The sequence below is a fragment of the Ovis aries genome, chromosome 12 (assembly GCF_016772045.2).
Source record: "Ovis aries strain OAR_USU_Benz2616 breed Rambouillet chromosome 12, ARS-UI_Ramb_v3.0, whole genome shotgun sequence".
NCBI classification, from domain to species: Eukaryota; Metazoa; Chordata; class Mammalia; order Artiodactyla; family Bovidae; genus Ovis; species Ovis aries.
The window spans coordinates 36896350-36919959 of record NC_056065.1 but is presented as its reverse complement, the minus strand read 5'-3'; the positions used below and the strand labels follow the sequence as shown (position 1 = coordinate 36919959).

General features: G+C 33.6%; 1 protein-coding gene across 2 annotated transcripts in view; it reads left to right on the top strand.

Annotated features, from left to right (window-relative positions):
- The window catches only part of KIFAP3 (kinesin associated protein 3), a 146191-nt gene that overhangs the window by 73077 nt on the left and 49504 nt on the right, over positions 1 to 23610 (top strand). For both annotated transcript variants that reach the window (XM_004013680.6, XM_027975591.3), the window contains exons 11-17: positions 4350 to 4450; positions 12076 to 12184; positions 13662 to 13774; positions 14219 to 14384; positions 15002 to 15127; positions 18921 to 19019; positions 20773 to 20858. In XM_004013680.6, coding sequence (XP_004013729.1) covers positions 4350 to 4450; positions 12076 to 12184; positions 13662 to 13774; positions 14219 to 14384; positions 15002 to 15127; positions 18921 to 19019; positions 20773 to 20858 — 800 coding nt within the window. The remainder of the gene's footprint in view (positions 1 to 4349; positions 4451 to 12075; positions 12185 to 13661; positions 13775 to 14218; positions 14385 to 15001; positions 15128 to 18920; positions 19020 to 20772; positions 20859 to 23610) is intronic.

Here is a 23610-nt window from a genome sequence, read left to right as displayed (position 1 = left end):
TTCACTTTTCACTTTCATGCATTGGAGAAGGAAATGGCAACCCACTCCAGTATTCTTGCCTGGAGAATCCCAGGGATAGGGGAGTCTGGCGGGCTGCCGTCAACGGGGTCGCACAAAGTCGGACACAACTGAAGCGACTCGGCAGCAGCAGGGATATATTCAGAGATTTTTTAAAATAGAAGATCACAGATAAAGAATTAGAAAGGTATAGGAGAACTCAAGGAGCTTTCACCTTTCTCTGTCCCATGAATATGGGGAGGGGAGAAGGAGAAAGCAAGCACAGAAGAACAGAGTTAAAACAGGTAGCACAATGAATCATCCTACTTTTTGAAACTAGAGGATTTTGCTGTGTTAAAAAAGAAAGTAATGTATTAATAAGCTATTGTATCTGAGATGTTTCTGGCATATGTTATCCATCTACTTTTTAAAAATGACTGTAATTTTAGGACTGTAGACTTTCTGTTATATCACATACCCTTTCTCCTGAGTTGTCCTTTGTAAGTGATAAAGATATAGATACATAATCACATATAATATGTATACACACATACATATGTATACACACATATAATTTGCTCTAGAAAACCTTCCTTGTTATCCTGTTTATGGAGCACAGATCTCTTAAAAGTGAATCTTTGTTTCCTCTTGCCTTTCATGAATGGATGTACCACAAGAACCCTGCAGTTTAGGATCTTTTAACTGATACCAGCAGTAGACAAACTCTTCTCAAACAGAATAGCATCCTATTTCATTCTTAGTGCTACTCTGAATTTTAATGTTTGATGATTTACTTTGATATTAAAAAATCATTTATTTTAGATATTGAGTTCTCTGTTTCTTTTACCATTTATTTAGTATTGCTTCCCTGGTAGCTCAGAGGGTAAAGCGTCTGCCTGCAGTGCAGGAGACCTGGATTCGATCCCCAGGTCGGGAAGATCCCCTGGAGAAGGAAAAGGCAACCCACTCCAGTACTCTCGCCTGGAAAATGCTGCGGATGGAGGAGCCTGCTAGGCTACAGTCCATGGGATTGCAAAGAGTCACACACACGACTGAGCCACTTCACTTCTCCATATTTCATTCTTAGTGCCATTCTGAATTTTAATGTTTGATTATTTACTTTGATGTTAAAAAATATTTTAATTTGAATATTGATTCCTCTGTTTCTTTTACCATTTATTTAGTAAGTTGTGTGACTTAGAATCCTACTGATCAGTTAATCCATTACATAGAGAAAATACCTTCAAATAATATTTTGTAAAAACTAAGTAGGACTAGAACCTACCCACAGGTGAACAGCATACAGAAAGAAGCTGGAATAGCAAGGAAAGAGATTGTGCCTTCAGAATATTGAGTTTACTGTTAGAACTTCCTTAAAAAGATTTTTAAATATCTCAGCCCCAGAAGAAAAGCTAAATACTGTAGAGTATACATACTCTGACCAAAACCCTAAGAGATACTTTTCCTCTCTAGAGAAGAAAGTTGGAATTTTTCATTTTTAATCTGCATATCATGCAAACCCAAGTCTTTTCTGTTAAGACTGCTCTCATCCCCAGAGCAGAATATTGAAGTTGGGAATACCCAGTTAGTCTCTACTTTTCTCTTTCTTGGAGTTATTTCACAATTTTTGAATTACATTTTCCTCCAAATGTAGGTTCTGCATATATTATATTCCAAGTGGTTGAGTATAGTGAATTCATAGATTTTTAGTTAAGATGAAAGTGTTTACTAGTGTGTATTCATCTGACAAACATATGCTAGATTTTACTGTTTCTGTTTTATGCCATGAAGTTATTTTTACATTGATATTGAGAGTCCCTAGAAATAGGCTCTAGCCAAACAATTTAAAAAGTGAGAGTCCCTAGAAATAGACTCTAGCCATACAATTTAAAAAGATGCAAAGTCTTGATTTTTTAAAATTCTTTTTTAAAAATGTGCTTTACGCTATCATATGTCAGCGTATGTCAGTCTTTTATACCTGCTAATAATATCTCTTGAAAGACCATTTCACCTTATGATACAAAACTATTTGAGAGACATTGTAATGTACCTTTGGTGTGTATATAACTTCACCTCTGGTGAAGATTTTTGAGTCAGAGAGACCTGTGTTTAAAGCCCTGCTCAGCTGTTTAACATGGCTATGTAGGAAGTAGTTTTCTCTGTTAGGTTCCCCTTCTGACACATAAAGATGACAAAATTGATTTGACAGACTGTTTTGAAGATTCACATTGTTCTTTCTTAGCATATGATATATTTTTGTCTAACATAATAAGCTCCATGAAAACAAGATTGTAGAAAGAGGCTCGCAATATTTCTCAAATTTACCTGTGAAAGACCCTTGGAGCTTTTACTTAAAACACTTCTGTGTTACATCTGAAGATCTTATAAAACCAGTGACGTCTTTGTGCTTATTTTTTCAGTTTTAGCCTCTGATTTTTTAAACATAACATTGTGTTTTTTTCCAGCTTTATTGAGATCTAATTGATGTAGCAATTGTAAGTTTAAGGTGATAACTTGATATATATATATATATATATATATATGTATTGTAAAATATGTTAAGTTTAGATATAAGGTTAGTTACCTATACCACTGTAAGGTAAGTTAAGGTTAGTTACCACATCTATCACCTCACACAATGCTTTTTTTCTGGCTGTGAGAACTTTTAAGATATATTCTCTTAGTAACTTTCAAATATACAATACAGTTAACTAGTTATAGTTAACTAATTGTTTACTATAACAGCTCCTCTCGTGGCTCAGACAGTAAAGAATCTGCTGCAGTACAAAAGGCCCAGTTTCAATCCTTGGGTTGGGAAGATCCCCTGGAGAAGGGCACTGCAACCCAGTCTAGTATTCTTGCCTAGAGAATTGTTAACTATAGTCACCTTGCTTCTTAAATATTAAAAGTAGAATCAATCAGCAGATATTTTTTGACAAAATTCCATATACAGATCCTGTAAGAATACCAAAGTTTATGTCCTCTAAGAATTGCTAACCACCTTACAAAGATGTATCTAATATCTGAAAAATTCAATAAGAATATAAATTAGTATTATAAAAAAACAAAGTATTTTAGTAATTTTGTACTATAGTTGACATAGGAATACAGGTGCTGAAATTGTCTTCCTTGTTAAAATATATGTAAAATTTTCTTGATATATTAATTAAATTTATGTACGTATTTGATTTTTTTTAAATTCCAAATATCTCCCAAGATACAACCAAAACTTTTTAAAGAATATTATTTTTTGGATAAAACTTTTTAGCAGAACAACTTTTCTAGCTCAAGTTTTGTCACTGACTTTGAGATCATATAAAGATCCTCAAAATATGGTATATGAAAGCATATAGAAGGATTAAATGACATATTCAAGTTCCATTTTATTTTTCAAATCTATGATATATTATTCACTTTCCTTGTTTCAGTTTCAAGGTGTATAAAACGAGAATAATCTTACCTCAAAGTTCTAAGACAATCCTTAGACTATGCTTGTTAGTCTATATTATACCCTTTAGCAATTCATAGTCATATATTTTTTTTCTGTTCGATCTATCAATGTTATTTATTTATTTATTTTAATATAAATTTATTTATTTTAATTGGAGGCTAATTACTTTACAATACTGTATTGAATATAGTCATATTTTTTTAATGTTGCAAATACTGTTCTACTTTTTATCATTTATGTTTTTCCCAGTTTCTGATTCATAGAAATTAAATAAACTTTTTTGTTTACTATATTTACTGTACATATCACTGAAATGTGTTAAATATATTTTGATAAAACAGGAGGGATGGGGAGGCCAGTGGCCAAATCTACATTTTAGTGGGCTGCTGAGAACAATTAATTCTTCAGTTTGTGATTAACTTTTTTCAAAAGTATACCTTGTAAAATACTTGCAATTTCTTGGAACTTAGTGATATTTCACCGTTGGTATGCTCCAGATTTTGGAATTGAAATCAGTCCAGTTCAGTCGCTCAGTCGTGTCCAACTCCTTGCAGCCCCTCCTTGCAGCACTCAGGCTTCCCTGTCCATCACCAACTCCCGGAGCTTGCTCAACTAACTTTTGGCTGTGCTAGGTCTTCCTGGCTGGGCAGGCTTTTCTCTAGTTGTGGCAAGCAGGGAAATTGAAATAGGAAGCTCAAAATGTTCATATTTTTCTAAATTAGAAAAATTTCATATTTTCTAAATTAGAATTTGTATAAGGATTTTTATTGATTCCATAGTTTAAAAGTTTTAATGCATTAATTTGAGTTTATTATACAAATAATTAATTTCTTTGTGGTCATTGCATGCAAAGCATAGCATAATATAAAATCTCACCATATCCATGATGTCTTATTTCCAGGCAATGAAAACTACAAACAAATAGCAATGTGTGTTCTTTACCACATAAGCATGGATGACCGCTTTAAATCAATGTTTGCTTATACTGACTGCATACCACAGGTGAGTGGTTTGTTTTTTTAAAAAAGCGTTTAAAAAATGTGTTTTTTGCTTTCTTCTCTTGATTTGTCAAATAGCTTTTTTCTTTAAAAATTCCCTCCTAAAAGTAATATAAATTTGTTATATACAGTCTGAAAGTACAGACAGTATAAAAACGAAAATAACTTTCTAATTTATCCCATAAAAACTGATGTAAATGAACATATGTAAGCAAATGAAAGAATATGGGAAAAAAATCATAGTATATAGAAGCTTAATCATATCTCAATTTTTTTCTTGAGTTTTAATTCCTAAAAGTAGAATTACTAAGTCAAAAGGTGTTTTGTGTATTTGACACAATATGGCCAAATTACCTTCCAAGAAGACGTGAGTTGATTTCTCCCAACTTTCATTTCACTTTTAACAACACTAGATACTATCATTTCTTTAAAAATGGAATGTTTGGGGTTTTTTTAAATTTGCATTCTGTGGATATTGATGAGATTGAACATTTTTTACATTTTTACTGTTGACATTATATTATAAATCTTTTACTTCTATTGATAATTTTTCCATTGGCATGTCAATATTTTGGGACTAATACATAAGATCTATATATATAATAACTATTTTAACTCCTTGTCATATTACAGACATTTCCCAACTTTGTCATTTGCCCTTTAATTTTGTTTGTGGTTGACTGTTTTAAATGCTTTGCATGCTCGGATGAAAAAAATGCTTCATCAAAATACTTTTGCTTTCTTTTATAGCACTGTTCTCAAGAAAGATTTTTGCTACAACTCAGTTGTTTGGTATATTTCATATGTTAGGTTTATTTGTCTTGAAAGAGTTTAGTGATTTTTCTTTAGTGATTTTCTTTCATGGACTGTAAGGGTTGAGATTCATTGTTGTTCAGTCGCTAAGTCGTCTCTAACTCTTTTTGCAACCCCATGGACTGTAGTCTGCTAGGCTCCTCTGTCCATGAGATTTCCAGGCAAGAATACTCAGGTGGGTTGCCGTTTTCTTCTCCAGGAAATCTTCTCAACTCAGGGTCGAACAAATGCATTGGCAGGTGGATTGTTTACCACTGAACCACATACGTATGTGATTTTACTCTTAGAGAATTTACATTCAAAATCACTATTGTGCCATTAATTTTATTAAACTGAGCTCTACTAATTTGATTACTATCTGATGATCAGAATACTAGTTGGGCTGATTTTTAATATTATTTTTTATAATATAGCTTTCTAAAATAGAGAAAGCAGGGATTCCCTGGTGGTTCAGTGGTAAAGAATCTGCCTGCCAATGAAACAGACATGGGTTTGATCCCTGATCCAGGAAGATCCCATATGCCTTGGAGCAAGTAAGCCCTTGTGCCACAACTGTTGAACCTGTCTCTAGAGTCTGGGAAGCACAACTACTGAGTGAGCCCATGTTCTGCAACTACTGAAGCTCGTGCACTCTAGAGCCTGTACTCCACAGGAGAAGCCACCCCAAAGAGAAGCCTGCACACCACAACTAGAGAGTAACCCCCAGTGCCCACAACTAGAGAAAATACCATGCAGCAACGAAGACCCAGCACAGCCAACATAAATAAATAAAAGGAAACTTGCAGGATGTATAATATACAATAAAAATGTAACAGTTTTAAAAGATACTTTAGAAGAATATGAATAGTAAATTATGCTTATTAAAGTAATCTTCTTAAGCCTCCTACTAGGTAATTCCTTATTAGCCTAATGTAAGTTACTAAATGTGTGTTATTTTGACAAATGATTAATATGTAGTAAAAAAAGACCATAACTTTTCTTTTTATTAATTCTTATTAATCCTTCTATTCATCCCAAATTAATAAAACAGTTCTAAAAATTGAATTTGCTATTCCAAAATTTTAATACTTTATCCACATGGAATTAAAAAGCTGATAAACTCTCAAGAATAATTTCTTAGGCTTTTAAGTCAGGGGATAAACTAATTATGCTTATTTACAGAAAGTAGACATCCTTCAAATATACTGCATATTTTATCTAACATGGCAAGTTCTTATAGAGATAACACATGTCAGACTAGAGCTGATGCAAAGTGTAATCAAACTCTTTGTCAAACAAGTTTTCAATAAAAGAGTAGCCATGTCAAAGGGAGATTACAAGTGATTTACTACAGTCTCACTCCATATGTTCCAAAGGTTTTCCTTCACAATTTCAAAGGGTATTCTTTTCCAAACCCATTTAGTGTCAGAACTTCCTTGACTACAAGATACAAATTGGAAAGCAGTGACAAAAAAATAATATTTTGTCTAAATTGATTGTTTTTATCCAGATTAGATTTTAAAGAGATTGACATTAAATAAAAGAAATGTAAACTAAAAAGAGATGGAAAACTTACTTTGTTAAATGTTTAATTCAGAGTTACCCTTCTCTCTATACCATAGAATTTATAATCTCAAACATAAGATATAAAACTATTTTCAATAAATAATCAGAAATAAGTCTGTTTAGATTTCTATTGAAACATTAATATTATTATAGTTAAAAAACTGAAGAAAATTCTTCCATACCTTTTCAAGAGCAAAATTCATGCATATTTCCTTGCCAGATAATTTTCTAACATCAAACATTTCTGCAGAGGGATTTTCAGGATATTTATGATCTATATTTCGTGAACAGAATCTTCGAAAATTCATTCAGTGGTCATTGTTTGGCAGTTTTAATTTATTATATTCTGTTTTTAAAAGCTCAAAATGTCTTCAAGTTATTATACTGTAAACATCCTGAAACTTCTTAGTATGAAGCCATAGTTTGAGAAAGTAAATGATACTCTAGAATATGTTTGTTCCTAAAGTGCTATCCAGGCTATAACTTGTACTTATAAGGCTCAACTTTGACATATTGGGGAAAAATTGACATGGTTTAATTGCCACCTAGTGCCAATTATGAAAGTACATTGTAAAATAAAAGAAAGAAAATTTGGTATTACATTGAAATTTCCAGGCTTCCTTCAGAAATTAAAAAGATACTCCTTTCAGAAATATTGACTACTCAAAGTAATGTTTATAATACTAGCAGAGCTTTAAACTCATTTGTGACAGCAACTGATTAACTTTCTTAAATAAAACTATATATCTGGGTTTTGGAATATGTTAGAATTAATGTAATACTTTGTTCACTTCGAAATTATGCACATTAATTTTTGTGTAGTAAATATTGTGAAAAATTACAGATGAATTTTTCAAATGACAAGCCTAAAATAACTTTGAAAGTAGGAATGTTGTGTGCTTAGTTGCTCAGTCATGTCCAACTCTTTGCAACCCCATGGACTGTAGCCTGCCAGGCTCCTCGGTCCATGGGATTCTCCAGGCAGAATACTGGAGTGGGTTGCCATTTCCTCCTTTGAGGAATCTTTCCGACCCACGAATTGGACCCACAAATCGAACCTGCATCTCCTGCATTGGCAGATGGATTCTTCACCGCTGAACCACATAGGAAGCCTGATACTAGGAAAGCGGTGATTAAATTGTCGTTCATATTCATTTCAGCAATCAAAAAGAATAGGTAGTATGGTCACATTCTTTAATTACGTTAGCTGTATATGTAAAGAAACTTTATAAACTCTGAAACACTGTACTAAAACAATATGCCATTAATAAATAGTTCTCACTATTTTGGAACCACTCAGAGTCCAATTTAAATACTCATTTTCTTAAGTGTGTTTACACTTAAGAAACCTATACTGTACTTTTAAAATTTTCTTCAGAATTTTATTAGTCCAAATAAACAGTGTCTTAACACTGCTCATAGAATAGCATTTCATAAACTAGATTAACCTAAAGAGGTTATATAGATACATAATGGTGGTCTTTTGGGGAAAAATTATTCTATTGATTCTTAAAGAGCTGGACTTTGGTGGAATTAGATTGAGATGCTCTATAATTAGAGCTCACTTTTGTAAATTATTTAACATTCAGAGTAGGTGTTATAAATTCATCATGCCTCATAATCTCTTCCACTATTATGTTGCTTTTCTTCTTTTGTATTTTATTACCTCTAAATATCCAATATATTCTAATTTTTTCCTCTCCCAGTATTCTATAAAATTTGGGGGTCAGGGCAAGTCTTTCTTCATATATGATCTTAATGGTCTCAGTGGGTGAATTGTTTCAGGTGAGCATACTTGGGGATAACCAGGAGTTAATGGTTGTATTCTAATAATAGTTAAGAGTACACATTAACAGTTCATTGTTATTTAGACCTCTGAGATGCATGTTTTGTTTAAATAGGTGCAAATGCCATCCAGATGCTTATAAAAAGTATTTATTGGTAATAGAATGGCCAGAGTACATGTTTAGGTAATGATGTCATGGTGTTATTTAATATTTTACCCTAGAACAGTGTGCAAGAATCTTCATAGTAATCCACATGTTTTCCACCACAGTTGTCCTATTTGGCCCCTCTTTGATCTACATGCCTCTTTTTAGCTGAATGCTGGTAAACGTCCTTTCTGACAGCCCCCTTTGCTCCTGCCTGCCATTATCTGCTGAAGTTCAGAAACCAGAGCATCACTTCAAACAGCAGAGTTAGGGAGTAGCCAGTCAGAAGAGATTCCTGAGGCATGCAAAGTTCTGCCATAATCATTCAAAGATGTTTGGGTAGGGGGGTGGTGGTGGTAGAGGTGTATGTGAATATAGCGAGCTGTGGGGGTTGGCCTCTGGTCACTGGTAAATAAGTGAAGTCAGGTGCCAGAGAGTCTAGACACAGTGATTTCAGTCCTGTGTCTTTGGTATCTGATACTCAATATGGGACTTGTCTGATTGAACACTATTGCCTCTTCATTGCAAAGACTGAAGCCCTTTTAGTGCCTTCCTGTTAAATTAGTAAAAGATGACAATGGACATAGTTAAAACAGAACAAATCTAGTTTTAATATTTCCTAGTTGTTAGCAATTACATTTACTTTTGAAGTGCTGTAACAATCAAATTAAAGACAATGTTGCACATGGAATTTGAACTAAATATTTTCAAGTGTGAGTGCTCTAATTAAATTTAAGTGTCTCTCTTACTGTGAAAAACTAATTCTATATCACGATGTTTCTTTAACATTTAGTCTTGATTTGGGAATGTGGGGAGTTGGGTAAGGTTTTAAACCACCATTATTTTTTAAAAAGCTAGCTCCTGAATATTTCACCACAAAACTTAACATAGAAATTACAAAAACAAGGCAAAACAAAACCCCTCAGCTTCTAACAGATCACCTATAATGCCATTTTTAAGGGCGGGTTTCATACTACAAGATTAATTTCAAGTAAATAACAACATAGTTTGCCTGTTTAAGCGTTACCTTGATGTAACAAACAGACTTATGTTATTTTTAAAAAGCTTCTTGTATCAGGAGAAGTTTGAAAGAAATCTATATGTAGTAGGTTTTTAATTATAGTATGAAAAACATACTGTATATATTTACAGTAGTCATCTACAGTTTTATTAATTTATAATTTAATTTTAACTGATAGTTAATATATAGGTAGCAAAGTCTGTTAAATGTATATCCAGTAATTTAGGGTTGTTTTATCTATACCATAGATATTTTGTTATTCTGCAACATTATTAAGTGTTAGTGATTAAAGATTCCACTAGTGGCAACATTTGTGTTAAAGAGGTGCTCTGTGAGAAAAGGCATGATACATACTAACCGTTTACCGGCTATAGTGTTTTTGTTCAGTTCACAGCAAATAAATGAATTTTACACACACACACACACACATATACATACATACATACATACATACATACATACATATATGGGCTTCCCCAGTGGCTTAGCTGTGAAGAATCCACCTGCAGTGCAAGAGACAAGGGTTTGATCCATAGGTCGGGAAGATCCCCAGAGGAGGGCATGGCAACCCACGCTAATATTCTGGCCTGGTGGATCCCATGGACTGAGGAGCCTGGCGGGCTTCATAGTGTCACAAAGAGTGGGAGAAGTCCATAGGATCACAAAGAGTGGGACAAGACTGAAGTGACAGCACCCATGCACGTACACACACGTATACATATTGTTTTGTTAGACTGGTATCAAAGTGTTTTTTGGAGCAGCTTTAAGTGGATTTGTGTTTTTAATTCATTGCTAGTATATAAAAGTAAGATTAGTTTTTACAGACACATGATATGTTGACCACGTATCCTTTTTGAAACTGAGAAGTTATTTGGAACTAACATAGAAAATAACCACAAGATTTAACAGAATAAGGTCTAACCTATCAACAAAGACATGTTGATCTTAAAGGTATTGCCTCGAGATAAAACATAAGAAAATTTTAGGTGATAAATTTTAGGATTAATTTCCATATATTAGCAGTTTGACTAAGAGAAAAATATCTTTATATAATATGCATTGTTAATTTACTATTTACCAATAATAGTAGACTAGCTTCTCAAAAGTATGGCGTAAGATTTGTCATTTCTGCTTTATTATATAGCAGTGACCTCTTATCATGACAAATGTAGGTATGGCTAAATGGCATAAGTAGCCTATCCTTTCCTTCCTCTTTTTCTGTCTGTTGTTTCCCAGACCCATCTTTCTTTCTCTTATTAAATAGAGTTCTTTCCTTATTTTATATACATTCCTGGATGATTGGGTCAGACCTTGCAGGTTCAGTTATCAACCGTAAATGACAATTCCTAAAATCATACGTTCAGTCTGAACACATGTCTTCTAAAATTGTGTTTATAACTTTTATTGACTGTCTGCGTGAGACTGTCACATAGGCAGCTTAAATTCACCATATCCAAAAGCCAAAATTACTGTCTTCCCTTTGAGGTTTTCTCCTATTCTAGTTTCTGTCTTTGGGTAAGCATTGGCACCATTGTTCATGTTCAGGGTATAAACCTGGGAGTCATCTTTGTTTCTTCTTCTCCCTTAATGTCAACATCCAGTCAGTTATTAAATCCTGTTTGATTGTCTTTCCTAAATATATCTCTGAGCTGTCCTTTTTATCTCTATCCCCACTACTATAACTAATCCGAGCAGCCATTGCCATACCTGGACTTTTCTGCTAGCCCTTTAGATAGTCTTAGCACATTTTCTTTCACTATTTCAATCTGTTTTCTACACTGGTCAGATTTTCTTGAAACATAAATCTTATTCTGATGCTTTCCTTATTTGGAAGCCTTTAACATCTTCCCATTTTCCTTAGGATGAAGCCCCAAATCCATAACATGTACTTCAAGACCCTCCATTTTCTGGCTTTTACCTTCTTTTATCACTGTTTCCCTCATTCCATCCATGTTTGCTTTCTTTTAATTTTTCAGAAGAATGACATTTTTTCCTGCCTTATAACCTTTGCACAAGCTGTTTTCTTTGCTCAGAGTGTTCTACTTCCCCACGATATTTTAAATCTTTAAAAGAAAAGTCTTTATCTGATGTTTCTGTTACATTCTCCACTGTACTTGAAAGCTTATATTTAATACTGAGCATCTAATAGTTCACTAAGGTATTCAGTAGTAAAAGCCTACTCTATGTTGAAAATGTAATTGTATTATTGTATTATTTCCAACATACAATCTACGATAACATACTGTGATTAAACATTGCCTGTGTTTTTCATGTGTTCGGGGGTGTTTTAAATGAAATATGTCTTGTGCTTCTTGCTAGTTAATGAAGATGCTCTTTGAGTGTTCAGATGAACGAATTGACTTGGAACTCATTTCTTTCTGCATTAATCTTGCTGCTAACAAAAGGAATGTACAGCTTATCTGTGAAGGTTAGTGCCTTTGAGCTTCATGGATAATCTCTATAATATGCCAATGGCAAATGATAGAAAATAGATAATAAGGAATTAAGAATTATAGTAAATATGTGAATTACATCTTTCTATAATTTAAAAAATTATAGCCCAAATCCTTAAATATCAGACTCATAAATATTCTTACATCATGAGCAGACTTACTCTCTGCTGCTGCTGCTGCTAAGTCGCTTCAGTCGTGTCCGACTCTGTGCGACCCCATAGACAGCAGCCCACCAGGCTCCCCCGTCCCTGGGATTCTCCAGGCAAGAACAGTGGAGTGGGTTGCCATTTCCTTCTCCAATGCAGGAAAGTGAAAAGTCAAAGTGAAGTCGCTCAGTTGTATCTGACTCTTAGCAACCCCATGGACTGCAGCCTACCAGGCTCCTTCATCCATAGCATTTTCCAGGCAAGAGTACTGGAGTGGGGTGCCATTGCCTTCTCCAGTAACATTTCATAAACTGTTTTGTCGGTTACCCTTAATTGCAATTTGATTTTTAAAAATATTTTCTAGGTGAAACAAAACTTTTTATTTGTAAAGCAGTCTGTTACAGTGTAAGATGTTGCAGTACAAATGTATTAACTATTTATTTCTATAGTATCTTCGTAAAATGATTTGTCATGCATTTTGGTATTTCAGAGTTTGCTCAGTAGTTTTAACTTATTTGAGAAGTATACATGTAAGTTATCAAAAAGTACAAATGAGCAAATATGAAAAAATAAAAAATTTTATTTCCGCTATCCAGAGATAGTCATAGGTAAAACTGGTACAATGCTTCTGCATATTGTAAATTAAAATGGGATTCTTTATGTTTGGTGACATGTTTTTTAAAGTTAATAATATCTGAATATCTTTCCATGTGATTAAATACTTTCATAAAATGTAATTGCCAGTAGCTGAAAAAATAGCTCATTAAAGGATTTTCCATCGTTTAATCTGCTGTTTGGATAGTTTGTGCCACTTTTTTTCTATTACAGACAATGCTACAGTACTTTTTCTTTCTTTGAATCTTTCATGTTTCCATTTTTATATTCTTAGGATAAATTTCTAGAAATGATATTTTATGGATCAAAAAGTATTTATATTATACAAATTTGTGGTACGCATTTCATATACATACTGTGTTTCCATTTATGTGATATTCTAGAAGAGGCAAAAATCTGTGTTTAAAAAGAAAATACAAAAAAGAGGAATGTGAGGAGGAGAAAAGAAAAGTAATTGTGTGGGGAAGATCAGCTAAGCACAAGGGAACTTTCTGCAGTGAATGGAAATATTCTGTCTTGACATAATATATGAATTATAGAGAGGCATACATTTATTAAAATTAATAGATTCTATAAAATTTATGTATTTTCTGTGTGTAAATCGGGTTTCTTGAGAGCTGAAAATTTTAAAGATCATTAAATTTAAATGAACCTTAATTTTATTTGGGAATTTCTCTGTTGTTATTATCAGGAAACGGACTGAAGATGCTCATGAAGAGGGCTCTGAAGTTCAAGGATCCATTGCTGATGAAAATGATTAGGAACATTTCCCAGCATGATGGACCAACTAAAAATTTATTTATTGTAAGTGTTGTCTTTGGCTTTCTGTCTATTAAAATAGCCTGGAACTGAAGTTTTAAAGTGCTGTGTTTGGAATATAACTCTTCCTTAACTCTTTTCAAATATTAATTCATGACCCAAGTTGGTTCTTCTTGTTATCAACTTCCTTGAAAGTTTAGCTCCTAGAGATTTCAACCTAAGTTTTAATACTGTTTTTGTTTTATGATCCCTGTCCCTAACCCTTTCAACCTCCCTCCGGTTTTCTTGCCTTAAACCAATTCACCATAGACTCCCTTAGCAAGTTAGCAGTCCATGGGGTTGCAAAGAGTCAGACACGATTGAGTGATTGAAGAACTACAATTAAAACAAGAGAATCACATTTGATACTTATCTTCCTATGCATTAAATTATTAGATCAGTTCTTCTGTAGAAATATTTTAAATTTATATTAAATTTTGTTTTATTCAGGATTATGTTGGGGACCTTGCTGCTCAGATCTCTAATGATGAAGAGGAGGAGTTTGTGATTGAATGTTTAGGAACTCTTGCAAATTTGACCATTCCAGACTTAGACTGGGAATTGGTTCTTAAGGAGTATAAGCTGGTTCCGTACCTCAAGGATAAACTAAAACCAGGTCTGTGCTAAGTATTTCACTTCTGCATGATTATTTCTCTCTTTTGTGGGTAAAGCTGCTAGAGCAGTATTTTGTGACCATTATTATACTATGTTCCCAGGCCTCTAGCTCTAGCCCTACTTCTAATTTCTTTCTCCCAGAAAAGCAGTCACTAGTTCTCCTCTTATATGTATATACTATTTTCCCTAACAATGTTTTCTTAATATTAGTTTCCCTTTCCTATCCTGCCTTACTATTTTTTATCCACCCTTTCTAAAATTAACAAATAACCATCCTGCTCTACATGAGTTCACATGCACACACAAAGTTCTTTCAGGCATTGAAATGACTCTTCTATTTTCTGTGTTTACATTGTCATTCATTTATATTTTCAAAGACTTATTGAAAATACAATACCACCTCTCTACTACTCCAGAAACCGTGAACTGTCATTGTGGAATGGAATTCTCTGAACATGGAACTTTGGGAAAAGGACAAATTTGTACACATGTTAAAGGTTCATAGGAACTGATTTAATAGCTTTCAATATCTTTTCTGTGAATTAGAATCTTGGAAATATAAACGGATTTGTATCAGGACATTTCAATGAAAACTTTCTGTGATGTTCACTTCACTAGGTGCTGCAGAAGATGACCTTGTTTTAGAAGTGGTTATAATGATTGGAACTGTATCTATGGATGACTCTTGTGCTGCGTTGCTAGCCAAATCTGGGATAATCCCTGCACTCATTGAGTTGCTAAATGGTAAATTATAATTTATCTTATTTTTATGCTAATATATAAACCCATTATCTGCAGTGATAATATATTATCTTGTTGCATTGCTCATCTTATAGCTACTTAAATTATATAGTTAGCAAAATGAATTAAATATACATTTTATGAGAGTTAGATAGCATAATACCAAATAGCTTTAGGTTGCAAGGTTAAGAATGTTCCTATAAAGTGATTGAGGACCAATTTTATAGATAACTACCCTGCGCTTATCAACCTTGAACAGCTAAATATTCTGCCATTTATTCTTTCTGTTGAGCTTTTTCTTGGTTGAATTATATCTCTTTTCTTGCACAAACCCTTTTTTATAATAACTTGATTTCTGATCAGAAAGGTTTTTTAGGAAGTTAATTCTGATCATCTATTCCCTCCTGGATCCATATATAGTGTTGTCCTCTAAACTTTCTGCAATGAAGAAAATGTTCTCTATCTGCACTGTCCAATACATGTGGCTATTGAATACTTGAAATGTGGCTGTTGGGACTGAGAACCTGGATTTTAAATAAAATTTAAGTAAATTTAGTTAGCCACATTGGCTAGGATTACAATATAGGCTAGGAGTTCTAGATAGTCTTCCCCTTACCTTTATTTTGCTCTTAAGGACCCAGGTTCATCATTTTCCACTGCATACAAAATTTGTCTGACTCTGAATAGATTTTATTAGGGCCAGGTTCTCTAGGACCTTGTTTTATTAGTCTGCTCGGACTGCCATAATAAAATATCACAGACTGGGTAGCTTAAATAACCGAAATACATTTTCTCATATTTCTGGAGGTTGGGAAGTCCTATTGAGGTGCCAGCTAATTTGATTCCTGGTGAGGTCTTTCTTCTTGGCTTGCACAAGGCCACCTTGTTATATCCTAACATCCTTATATGGTGGGGGGAGTTGGGCGGAGAGAGGGAGCAAGAGAAAGCACAAGCATACACAAGTGCTCTGGTATCCCTTCTTATATGGTTACTAATCTTATAGGATTAGGACCCCAGCTTTATGACCTCATTTAACCTTAATTACTTCCTTCTAGCCCTATCTCTGAATATAGTCACATTTGGGTTTAGGGCTTCAACATATGAATTTTGGAGGGATGCACTTTGGCCCATAGCAGATTTACGTTAAAAGTAGCTAATTAGTACAGAAGTTAAATATGCTAATATGGAAAGCTTAAAAAGACTCTCTAATTTCAGTCTTTGTTATACCAGATATATATGTATTTTATATTATTTTAATAGTCTTTTTTTGAAGTGTACATAAAGAAAAACACAAGTTATAGGTATATGTAAAACAGTGAATTTTTAAAATGAGAGTTCTCATGTTATTCCCACTTGTATAAGTAAATGAATTATTACCAGCACCCTAGAAATTCCTCTTCTGCCATGTCCCAGTCAATACCACCTTCTCCAGAGGGGTACTGTTTTTCCTCCTATCACCCATAGATGAATTTTGCTTAGTTTTCAACCTTTTAGAAAGAGAATCTAGTTTATTTTGCCCTGTATTATAACTGTGAGATTCATCTTTGTTGTGTACTGAAGTGTTTCCATTTATTGCTTTGTAAATAAATATACTACTATTTTTCCTTTCTAACTATTGGCTCATAGTAGGGTGGGTTTTCTGTTTGTTTTTTAAGAGAAAGGGGCTTTTATAAGTAATGCTCCTATAAACATTCTTAAATGTTTTTCATTTAGTGAACATATTTACTCATTTCTATTAGACACACACAAGAGTAGAAGAGAGTATGCATGTATTTGACTAAAAATAATGCCAGTCTGTTTTCCAAAGTAGTTGTGCCAATTTTCAGTCCCTCTAGCAATGTACAAAAGTTGCAGTTATTCTACATCACCAACATATTTCAGCATCCAGCCTCTTTAATTGTAGCCTCCATAGTGGTACTGCATTGTGATCTTAATTTGTACTTCCTAATAATTAATGTGGAGAAGGAAATGGCAACCCACTCCAGTATTCTTGCCTGGAGAATTCCATGGACAGAGGGGCCTGGTGGGCTACACTGTCCATGGGGTCACAAACAGTCAGACATGACTGAGGGGCTAACAATAGTTAATGAAAATTAGTACCTATTTGTGTTTATCGGCTGTTAATACGGCAGATAAAGTGAGGTGCCTATTTATTCTTTTGCCCAGTTTTCTCTTCTAAATCTTGAAAAGTCTGATTTGTAAATTCTTTTACATAATCATTTTTAATGGTCATCTAGAGATAGTACCTCCATATTTGAAGTATTTCTATAAGTAATAGATATGGATTTGCTTTGGTACACCCTTCTCACAGCCAGGAGTTTTCATGTTAGAAGTAATTGAAAGGCTAGGTAATTGGGAGGTAAAACTAAAGACAATGTAGTTGTTATAATGAGAATGAGTATTTTGTAGTGAGCTGGAGAAAATTGAAACAAAATGACCTGGGTCCTTAAATTGCTGTCTCACATTGATGATTACTGAGAGATAAGATAACAGAGCCAGCTCAGTGTTTTACCATATTTTGATGTTCTCTGACATGTTATCACAGGCAGAGGCTGTATATACTAATATTTTTTGGAAATAAATGGATTTTCAAAATTAAAACCCTTGGGGTTAAGTGAGGGAACATTGTATGCCAACAGAGTAATTAATAAAATTTTAACCCAAATAGTCTGAGTGGTACTTTGGTAAATTAGTGAGGAAAATTATTTGGAATGGCTGGACTTTGAAGGAATCACAGTTTATTTCACCCAACTAGTTGGATGCTCTGTTGACCTGTAAGTATTTGTCTAACAGATATCACTGAACTGTTGCCAAGAGTTGATGTCAAACTATTAGTAAATCAAATTTCATAACCAGTACCTGAACATTGTATTTCTATAAGTATTTGCCTTTGCCATTACATAATATTAATCAGTGGTCATCTGATATTCTGTTAAAGTCATCTTCTTCTGATAATAAACATTTCTTAGTTTGTATGCATGCATAACATTCTTTTTACTAGAATAATTAATGCGTGCAGCTAAAGTTACTTTATTGCTTCATGCCAATAATTGAAGTTTAATTTTGTTAACATTATTCAATGAAGAAAAAACCTGTTTATAATAATCTAATTTCTACCAGAAACTTAGGATTTAGAGGGTGTGATTTTTTTTTAAGAACCATTTTTGTCCTGTGAGGGCAACATTATAGAGACAAAATAGAATAAGATTTATTTTACAGATTAAAATTGTCTGAAGAATTTTTATGAGGAACCAAAAAAACCTCCCCATAAGTGGTGGTAAGTTTTACCATTTCACATTAGAGACTTAGAAGTTAATTTAATGAATTTCTTTATACTTGGTATCGATATAGCAAAAATTACTATTAAAGCACTGTTATTATTCTCTTAAACCTATCTTGTTTCTCAGTTCTTCCTAGATACAGCCTTTTGACATGAACAGTCTCAAATAGTTGGTTTGGACTCAGAGATGATATAATTTCTCTCTTCAAAATCTTATTTTTTATTTTTGTTTTCAAAGTCATAACCTATTTAGTTTAACAACAACCAAACTTAATAAAACTTCTGAAAATATATAATTATGAAAATTTTGACTGATCATCATGTAATTTAGAGAAAAACATTTAAGACATAAATGATGTATGGCAGCCATATATTATAAACAATTTAAACTAACTGTCCTTTACCTGTCTTCTTGTCACCTTTGGTTTTTCTCATTCCCCACTTTTTCCCCCTCAATGTTTTTCAGTTTTGTATATAACTTAGTATTTTTATTTGAAGCTTTCTGTTGCCTTTTAGCTCAACAAGAAGATGATGAATTTGTTTGTCAGATAATTTATGTCTTCTACCAAATGGTTTTCCATCAAGCCACAAGAGATGTCATAATCAAGGAAACACGTATCCTTTTGGTGTTCATCATACATAATAACACTTCGCATATTCAGAAAAGATACACTTTAAGGTATTGGGAATTCTAACTTTCTCTACTGCCTCTTCTAGATTCATTGAGGCTTCTATCTGGATTTGAGTTTTCTTTATTTATCCTTCCCTTTTCCCATACTGTTGTTTATACATTCTATTTCTTTTTATAACATTTCAAAATTAATTATTGAGATTATTGCTTTGTAAAAGCCAGTGTTTATTTAGGATTTATGGTATGTTAAACCCACTCTAGTATTCTTGCCTGGAGAATCACATGGACAGAGAATCCTGGCAGGCTACAGTTTATAGGGTCACAAAGAGTGGAACACGACTGAAGCCACTTAGCACACATGCATGGTATGTTAATGCATTTATTTCATCATTTACTATTTTTCCTGAATTCAGTTCCTCTGTTTCTCTACATTGATTTTCTTTCTTAATTGATTACATTTTCTTATACTGCTTATGAACATCTATAGTAATAAAATGCATCTGTATCTGAAAATAACTAGTTTGTCCTCTTTAAATATAATTTGGCAGAATATGAAATTTCTAGATTGCCCATTAATTTCCTCATCAGTTTGAAGGTATTTTTCTACCTTTAATTGCTGCCAATGAGAAGTATAGTCTACTAATTATCTTTCATAAAGTCTAATGACAGTTTACTTTACTTCCCCTTATAAGTGACTTGATCTTTCTGCCAGGAAGACCAAAGCATGTTTCTGGGTTTTGTTTTTTTAAGCCACTATAGTTTTATTAGAATTTGAGTTGGTATTCATCACCCTTGCTTGGTTTTTCTAAGTATGAAAATATAGTGTTTGTACTTTGTCTTTTTCTAATTTTAGGAAAGTTTTCTTGAGTTGTAGTTTATAGTATTTGTTTTGTTCTGTTGCCATGATTGTCTTTAGAATTCCTATTTTGTCGGATCCTCTTTGCCTACCTATAATACCTGTCATTTTCTAATCTTTTTCATCTCTTTTCACCTTTTTAAATTTTACAAATTTTCTTCTCTTTTGCCTTCTATTTAAACTTAGAGTTTATCTGTTGCTTTTATTTATTCTTGTATTACTATAAACTTTAGTTTTAATATATCTGAAATGATTTTTAATTATTTCCTGAATTACTTCTCTGAGTTTTCTAATTCTGATTCCTATTATTCTTTCATATGTGTGTGTGTGTGTGTGTATTATTTTCTTAAATTTTTTTCTTTTTTTAAAATACTAGAGTTATATGAAATTATCTTATGTTCTCTCCTTCTTATAATAACCATATCCATATATGTGATTTTTTTGTTGTTCTTGACTTGATTGGCAGTGATTCTTTTCCTTTATTGTGTGAAATACTTTGTATGTGAGTTTCTGTTTGAAATTATTTTTTCTTAACTTTTAGGAGGGTCAAATCAATCAAGAAAGTTTTACAGTCATGTAGCTCTAGAGCTTCTTCTTTAGTTACTTTCATAATTTTCATGTTTTCAAAAATATTACCTTACACATTTTAAGATTTACTGGCTCATTTTCTTGCCCATTTTTATCTCATTTTTTTCCTTTATCATCCCTGTTTTTCAAATAAATGAAACATTAGACTTTTTGGTCACCTTGTATTAATGATTGCATTTTAAAATTTAAAGTTAGATTTCAGATTAATATTTGAATTTGGAGAAATGCAGAATTCTCTAACATGATTGAACAACCTCAATATCAGTTTGTATCTTTAACCACTTTTTATATAGAGGCTCCAGCATATCTCATAGATCTGATGCATGATAAAAATAATGAAATCCGAAAAGTCTGTGATAATACATTAGATATTATAGCGGTAAGTAATTTTTCTTCCTACCAAAAGTATAATAGTATTTATTTTATGGAATGAAAGAGCCATTGTACACTTGTTTAGAACTTTGCATTCAAGGTACAGCTAGCACAAGTTTGTATTTTGGTAAAGCTCAGAAAATGAAATGATACTGAATTCACTTTTTAATTGCAGTATGGTTGATTTACAGTGTTGCATTAATTTCTACTGTACAGCAAAGTGATACATATACATGCATTATTTTTTATATTCTTTTCCATTGCGTTTTATCATAAGATACTGAATATAGTTCCCTGTGCTATACAGTAGGGCCTTGTTGTTTATCCATTCTATGTATACTAGTTTGCATCTGCTAACCCCAAACTCCCACTTTATCCCTCTCCCACCCCTCTACCCTTTGACAACCACAAGTCTGTTCTCTATGTCTGTGAGTCTATTACTGTTTTGGTAGATAAGTTGATTTGTGTCATAGTTTAGATTCCACAAATAAGTTACGTCATATGATATTTGTCTCTCTGTTGTTTACTCACTTCACTTAGTATGATTATCTCAGTCCATCCATGTTGCTGCAGGTTGTGCTAGTGGTAAAGAACCCACCTTCCAATGCAGGAGATATAAAAGATGCGGGTTCAATCCCTGGGTCAGAAGATCCCCTGGAGAAGGGCATGGCAACCCACTCCAGTATTCTTGCCTGGAGAATCCCCATGGACATAGGAGCCTAGCAAGCTACAGTCCATAGTGTTGCAAAAAATCAGACACAACTGAGCAACCCAGCAGCAGCAGCACTATTTCGGTGTGTATTTGTACCACATCTTTATCCATTCATCTGTCAATGGATCGATAGGTTATTTCCATGTCTTGGCTATGTGAATAGTGCTGTTATGAATATGGGGTGCATGTATCCTTTTGAATAATAGTTTTGTCCAGATATATGCCCAGGTATGGGATAGCTGGATTATATGGCAGCTCAATTTTTACTTTTTTGAGAAACCTTCATACTGTTCTCCATAGTGACTACACCAATTTACATTCCCACTAACAGTGTAGGAGAATTCCCTTTTCTCCACACGGTCTCCAGTGTTTGTTATTTGTAGATTTTTTTAAAGGATTGCATTCTGACTGGGGTGAGGTGGTGCTTCATTGTAGTTTTGATTTGCATTTCTCTGATAATTAGTGATGTTGAGGATCTTTTCATTTGCCTATTGGCTATCTGTTTGTCTTCTTTAGAGAAATGTCTATTTAGGTCTTCTGCACCTTAAATTCATTGTTTAAACATTATTAAAACCTTTGGCTTTCTACTTTTGAGCAAGGGTTGCTTACTTAAAGAGATTTTATACATATTCAAAGTTTTATATTTGGTCTGCATGTCATCTCAGAATCACTTGTTTTTCAGAAAAATTATTGTAGAGAAGCAGGGGGGTTGATGACAGTCTTGCCAAAACTCAACACCATCAACTTTACAGTTTGATCATTAAATTTTTTTTAATAAAATAGAATCTCATAACTATTTTTTAAGTCTTTGATAAATTTTGTTGTATACATTGATTTGTTTTACAAGTTGTTTTGGAATGATGTTAGTTCACTTCAGTCACTCAGTCATATCTGACTCTTTGTGACCCCATGGACTGCAGCACGCCAGGCTTCCCTGTCAGTTGGCAACTCCCAGAGCTTGCTCAAACTCATGTCCATCCAGTTGGTGATGCCATCCAACCATCTCATCCTCTGTTGTTCCTTTCTCCTCCTGCCTTCAGTATTTCCCAGCATTGGGGTCTTTTCCAATGAGTCAGTTCTTTGCATCAGGTGGCCAAAGTATTGGAGCTTCAGCATCAGTCCTTTCAATGAATATTCAGGACTGACTTCCTTTAGGATGGACTGGTTTGATCTCCTTGGTCCAAGGGACTCTCAAGAGTCTTTTCCAACACCACAGTTCAAAAGTGTCAATTCTTTGGTGCTCAGCTTTCTTTATGGTTCCAACTCTTATATCCATACATGACTACTGGAAAAATCATAGCTTTGACTATACAAACCTTTGTCGGTAATGTCTCTGCTTTTTAATATGCTGTCTAGGTTTGTCATAGCTTTTTTTCTGAGGAGCAAGAATCTTTTAATTTCATGGCTGCAGTCACCACCTGCAGTGATTTTGGAACCCAGAAAAATAAAATCTGTCACTGTTTCCATTGTTTCCCCATCTGTTTGCCATGAAGTGATGGTACTGGATGACATCTTAGTTTTTTGAAAGTTGAGTTTTAAGCCAGCTTTTTCACTCTCCTCTTTCACTTTCATCAAGAGGCTCTTCAGTTCCTCTTCACTTTCTGCCATAAAGGTGGTGTCATCTGCATATCTGAGGTTATTGATATTTCTCCCTGCAATCTTGATTCCAGCTTGTGCTTTATCCAGTCTGGCATTTCGCATGGTGTACTTTGCATATAAGTTCAATAAGCAAGATGACAATATACAGCTATACTCCTTTCCCAATTTGGAACCAGTTCGTTGTGCCATGTCTGATTCTAACTGTTAGAACTGTTTGGAATGATGAAACACCCCCAAATTTTAATGTTTTTCATGACTTTAGAAATTTTAAAAGTATATGTCACCGTTAAGAATTTGATCGGAGGGATAATCTGAGTCCTGCATAGAAACTTGCTCACTTTGCAGACTTTTCTTCAGACTTTGTGCTGCCCTTCCACCTGGATTTGACCCTTGTACCTGGGATGTACTAGATGCTACCTTTCTTTGAATATTTTTTTTGCTTGTGACA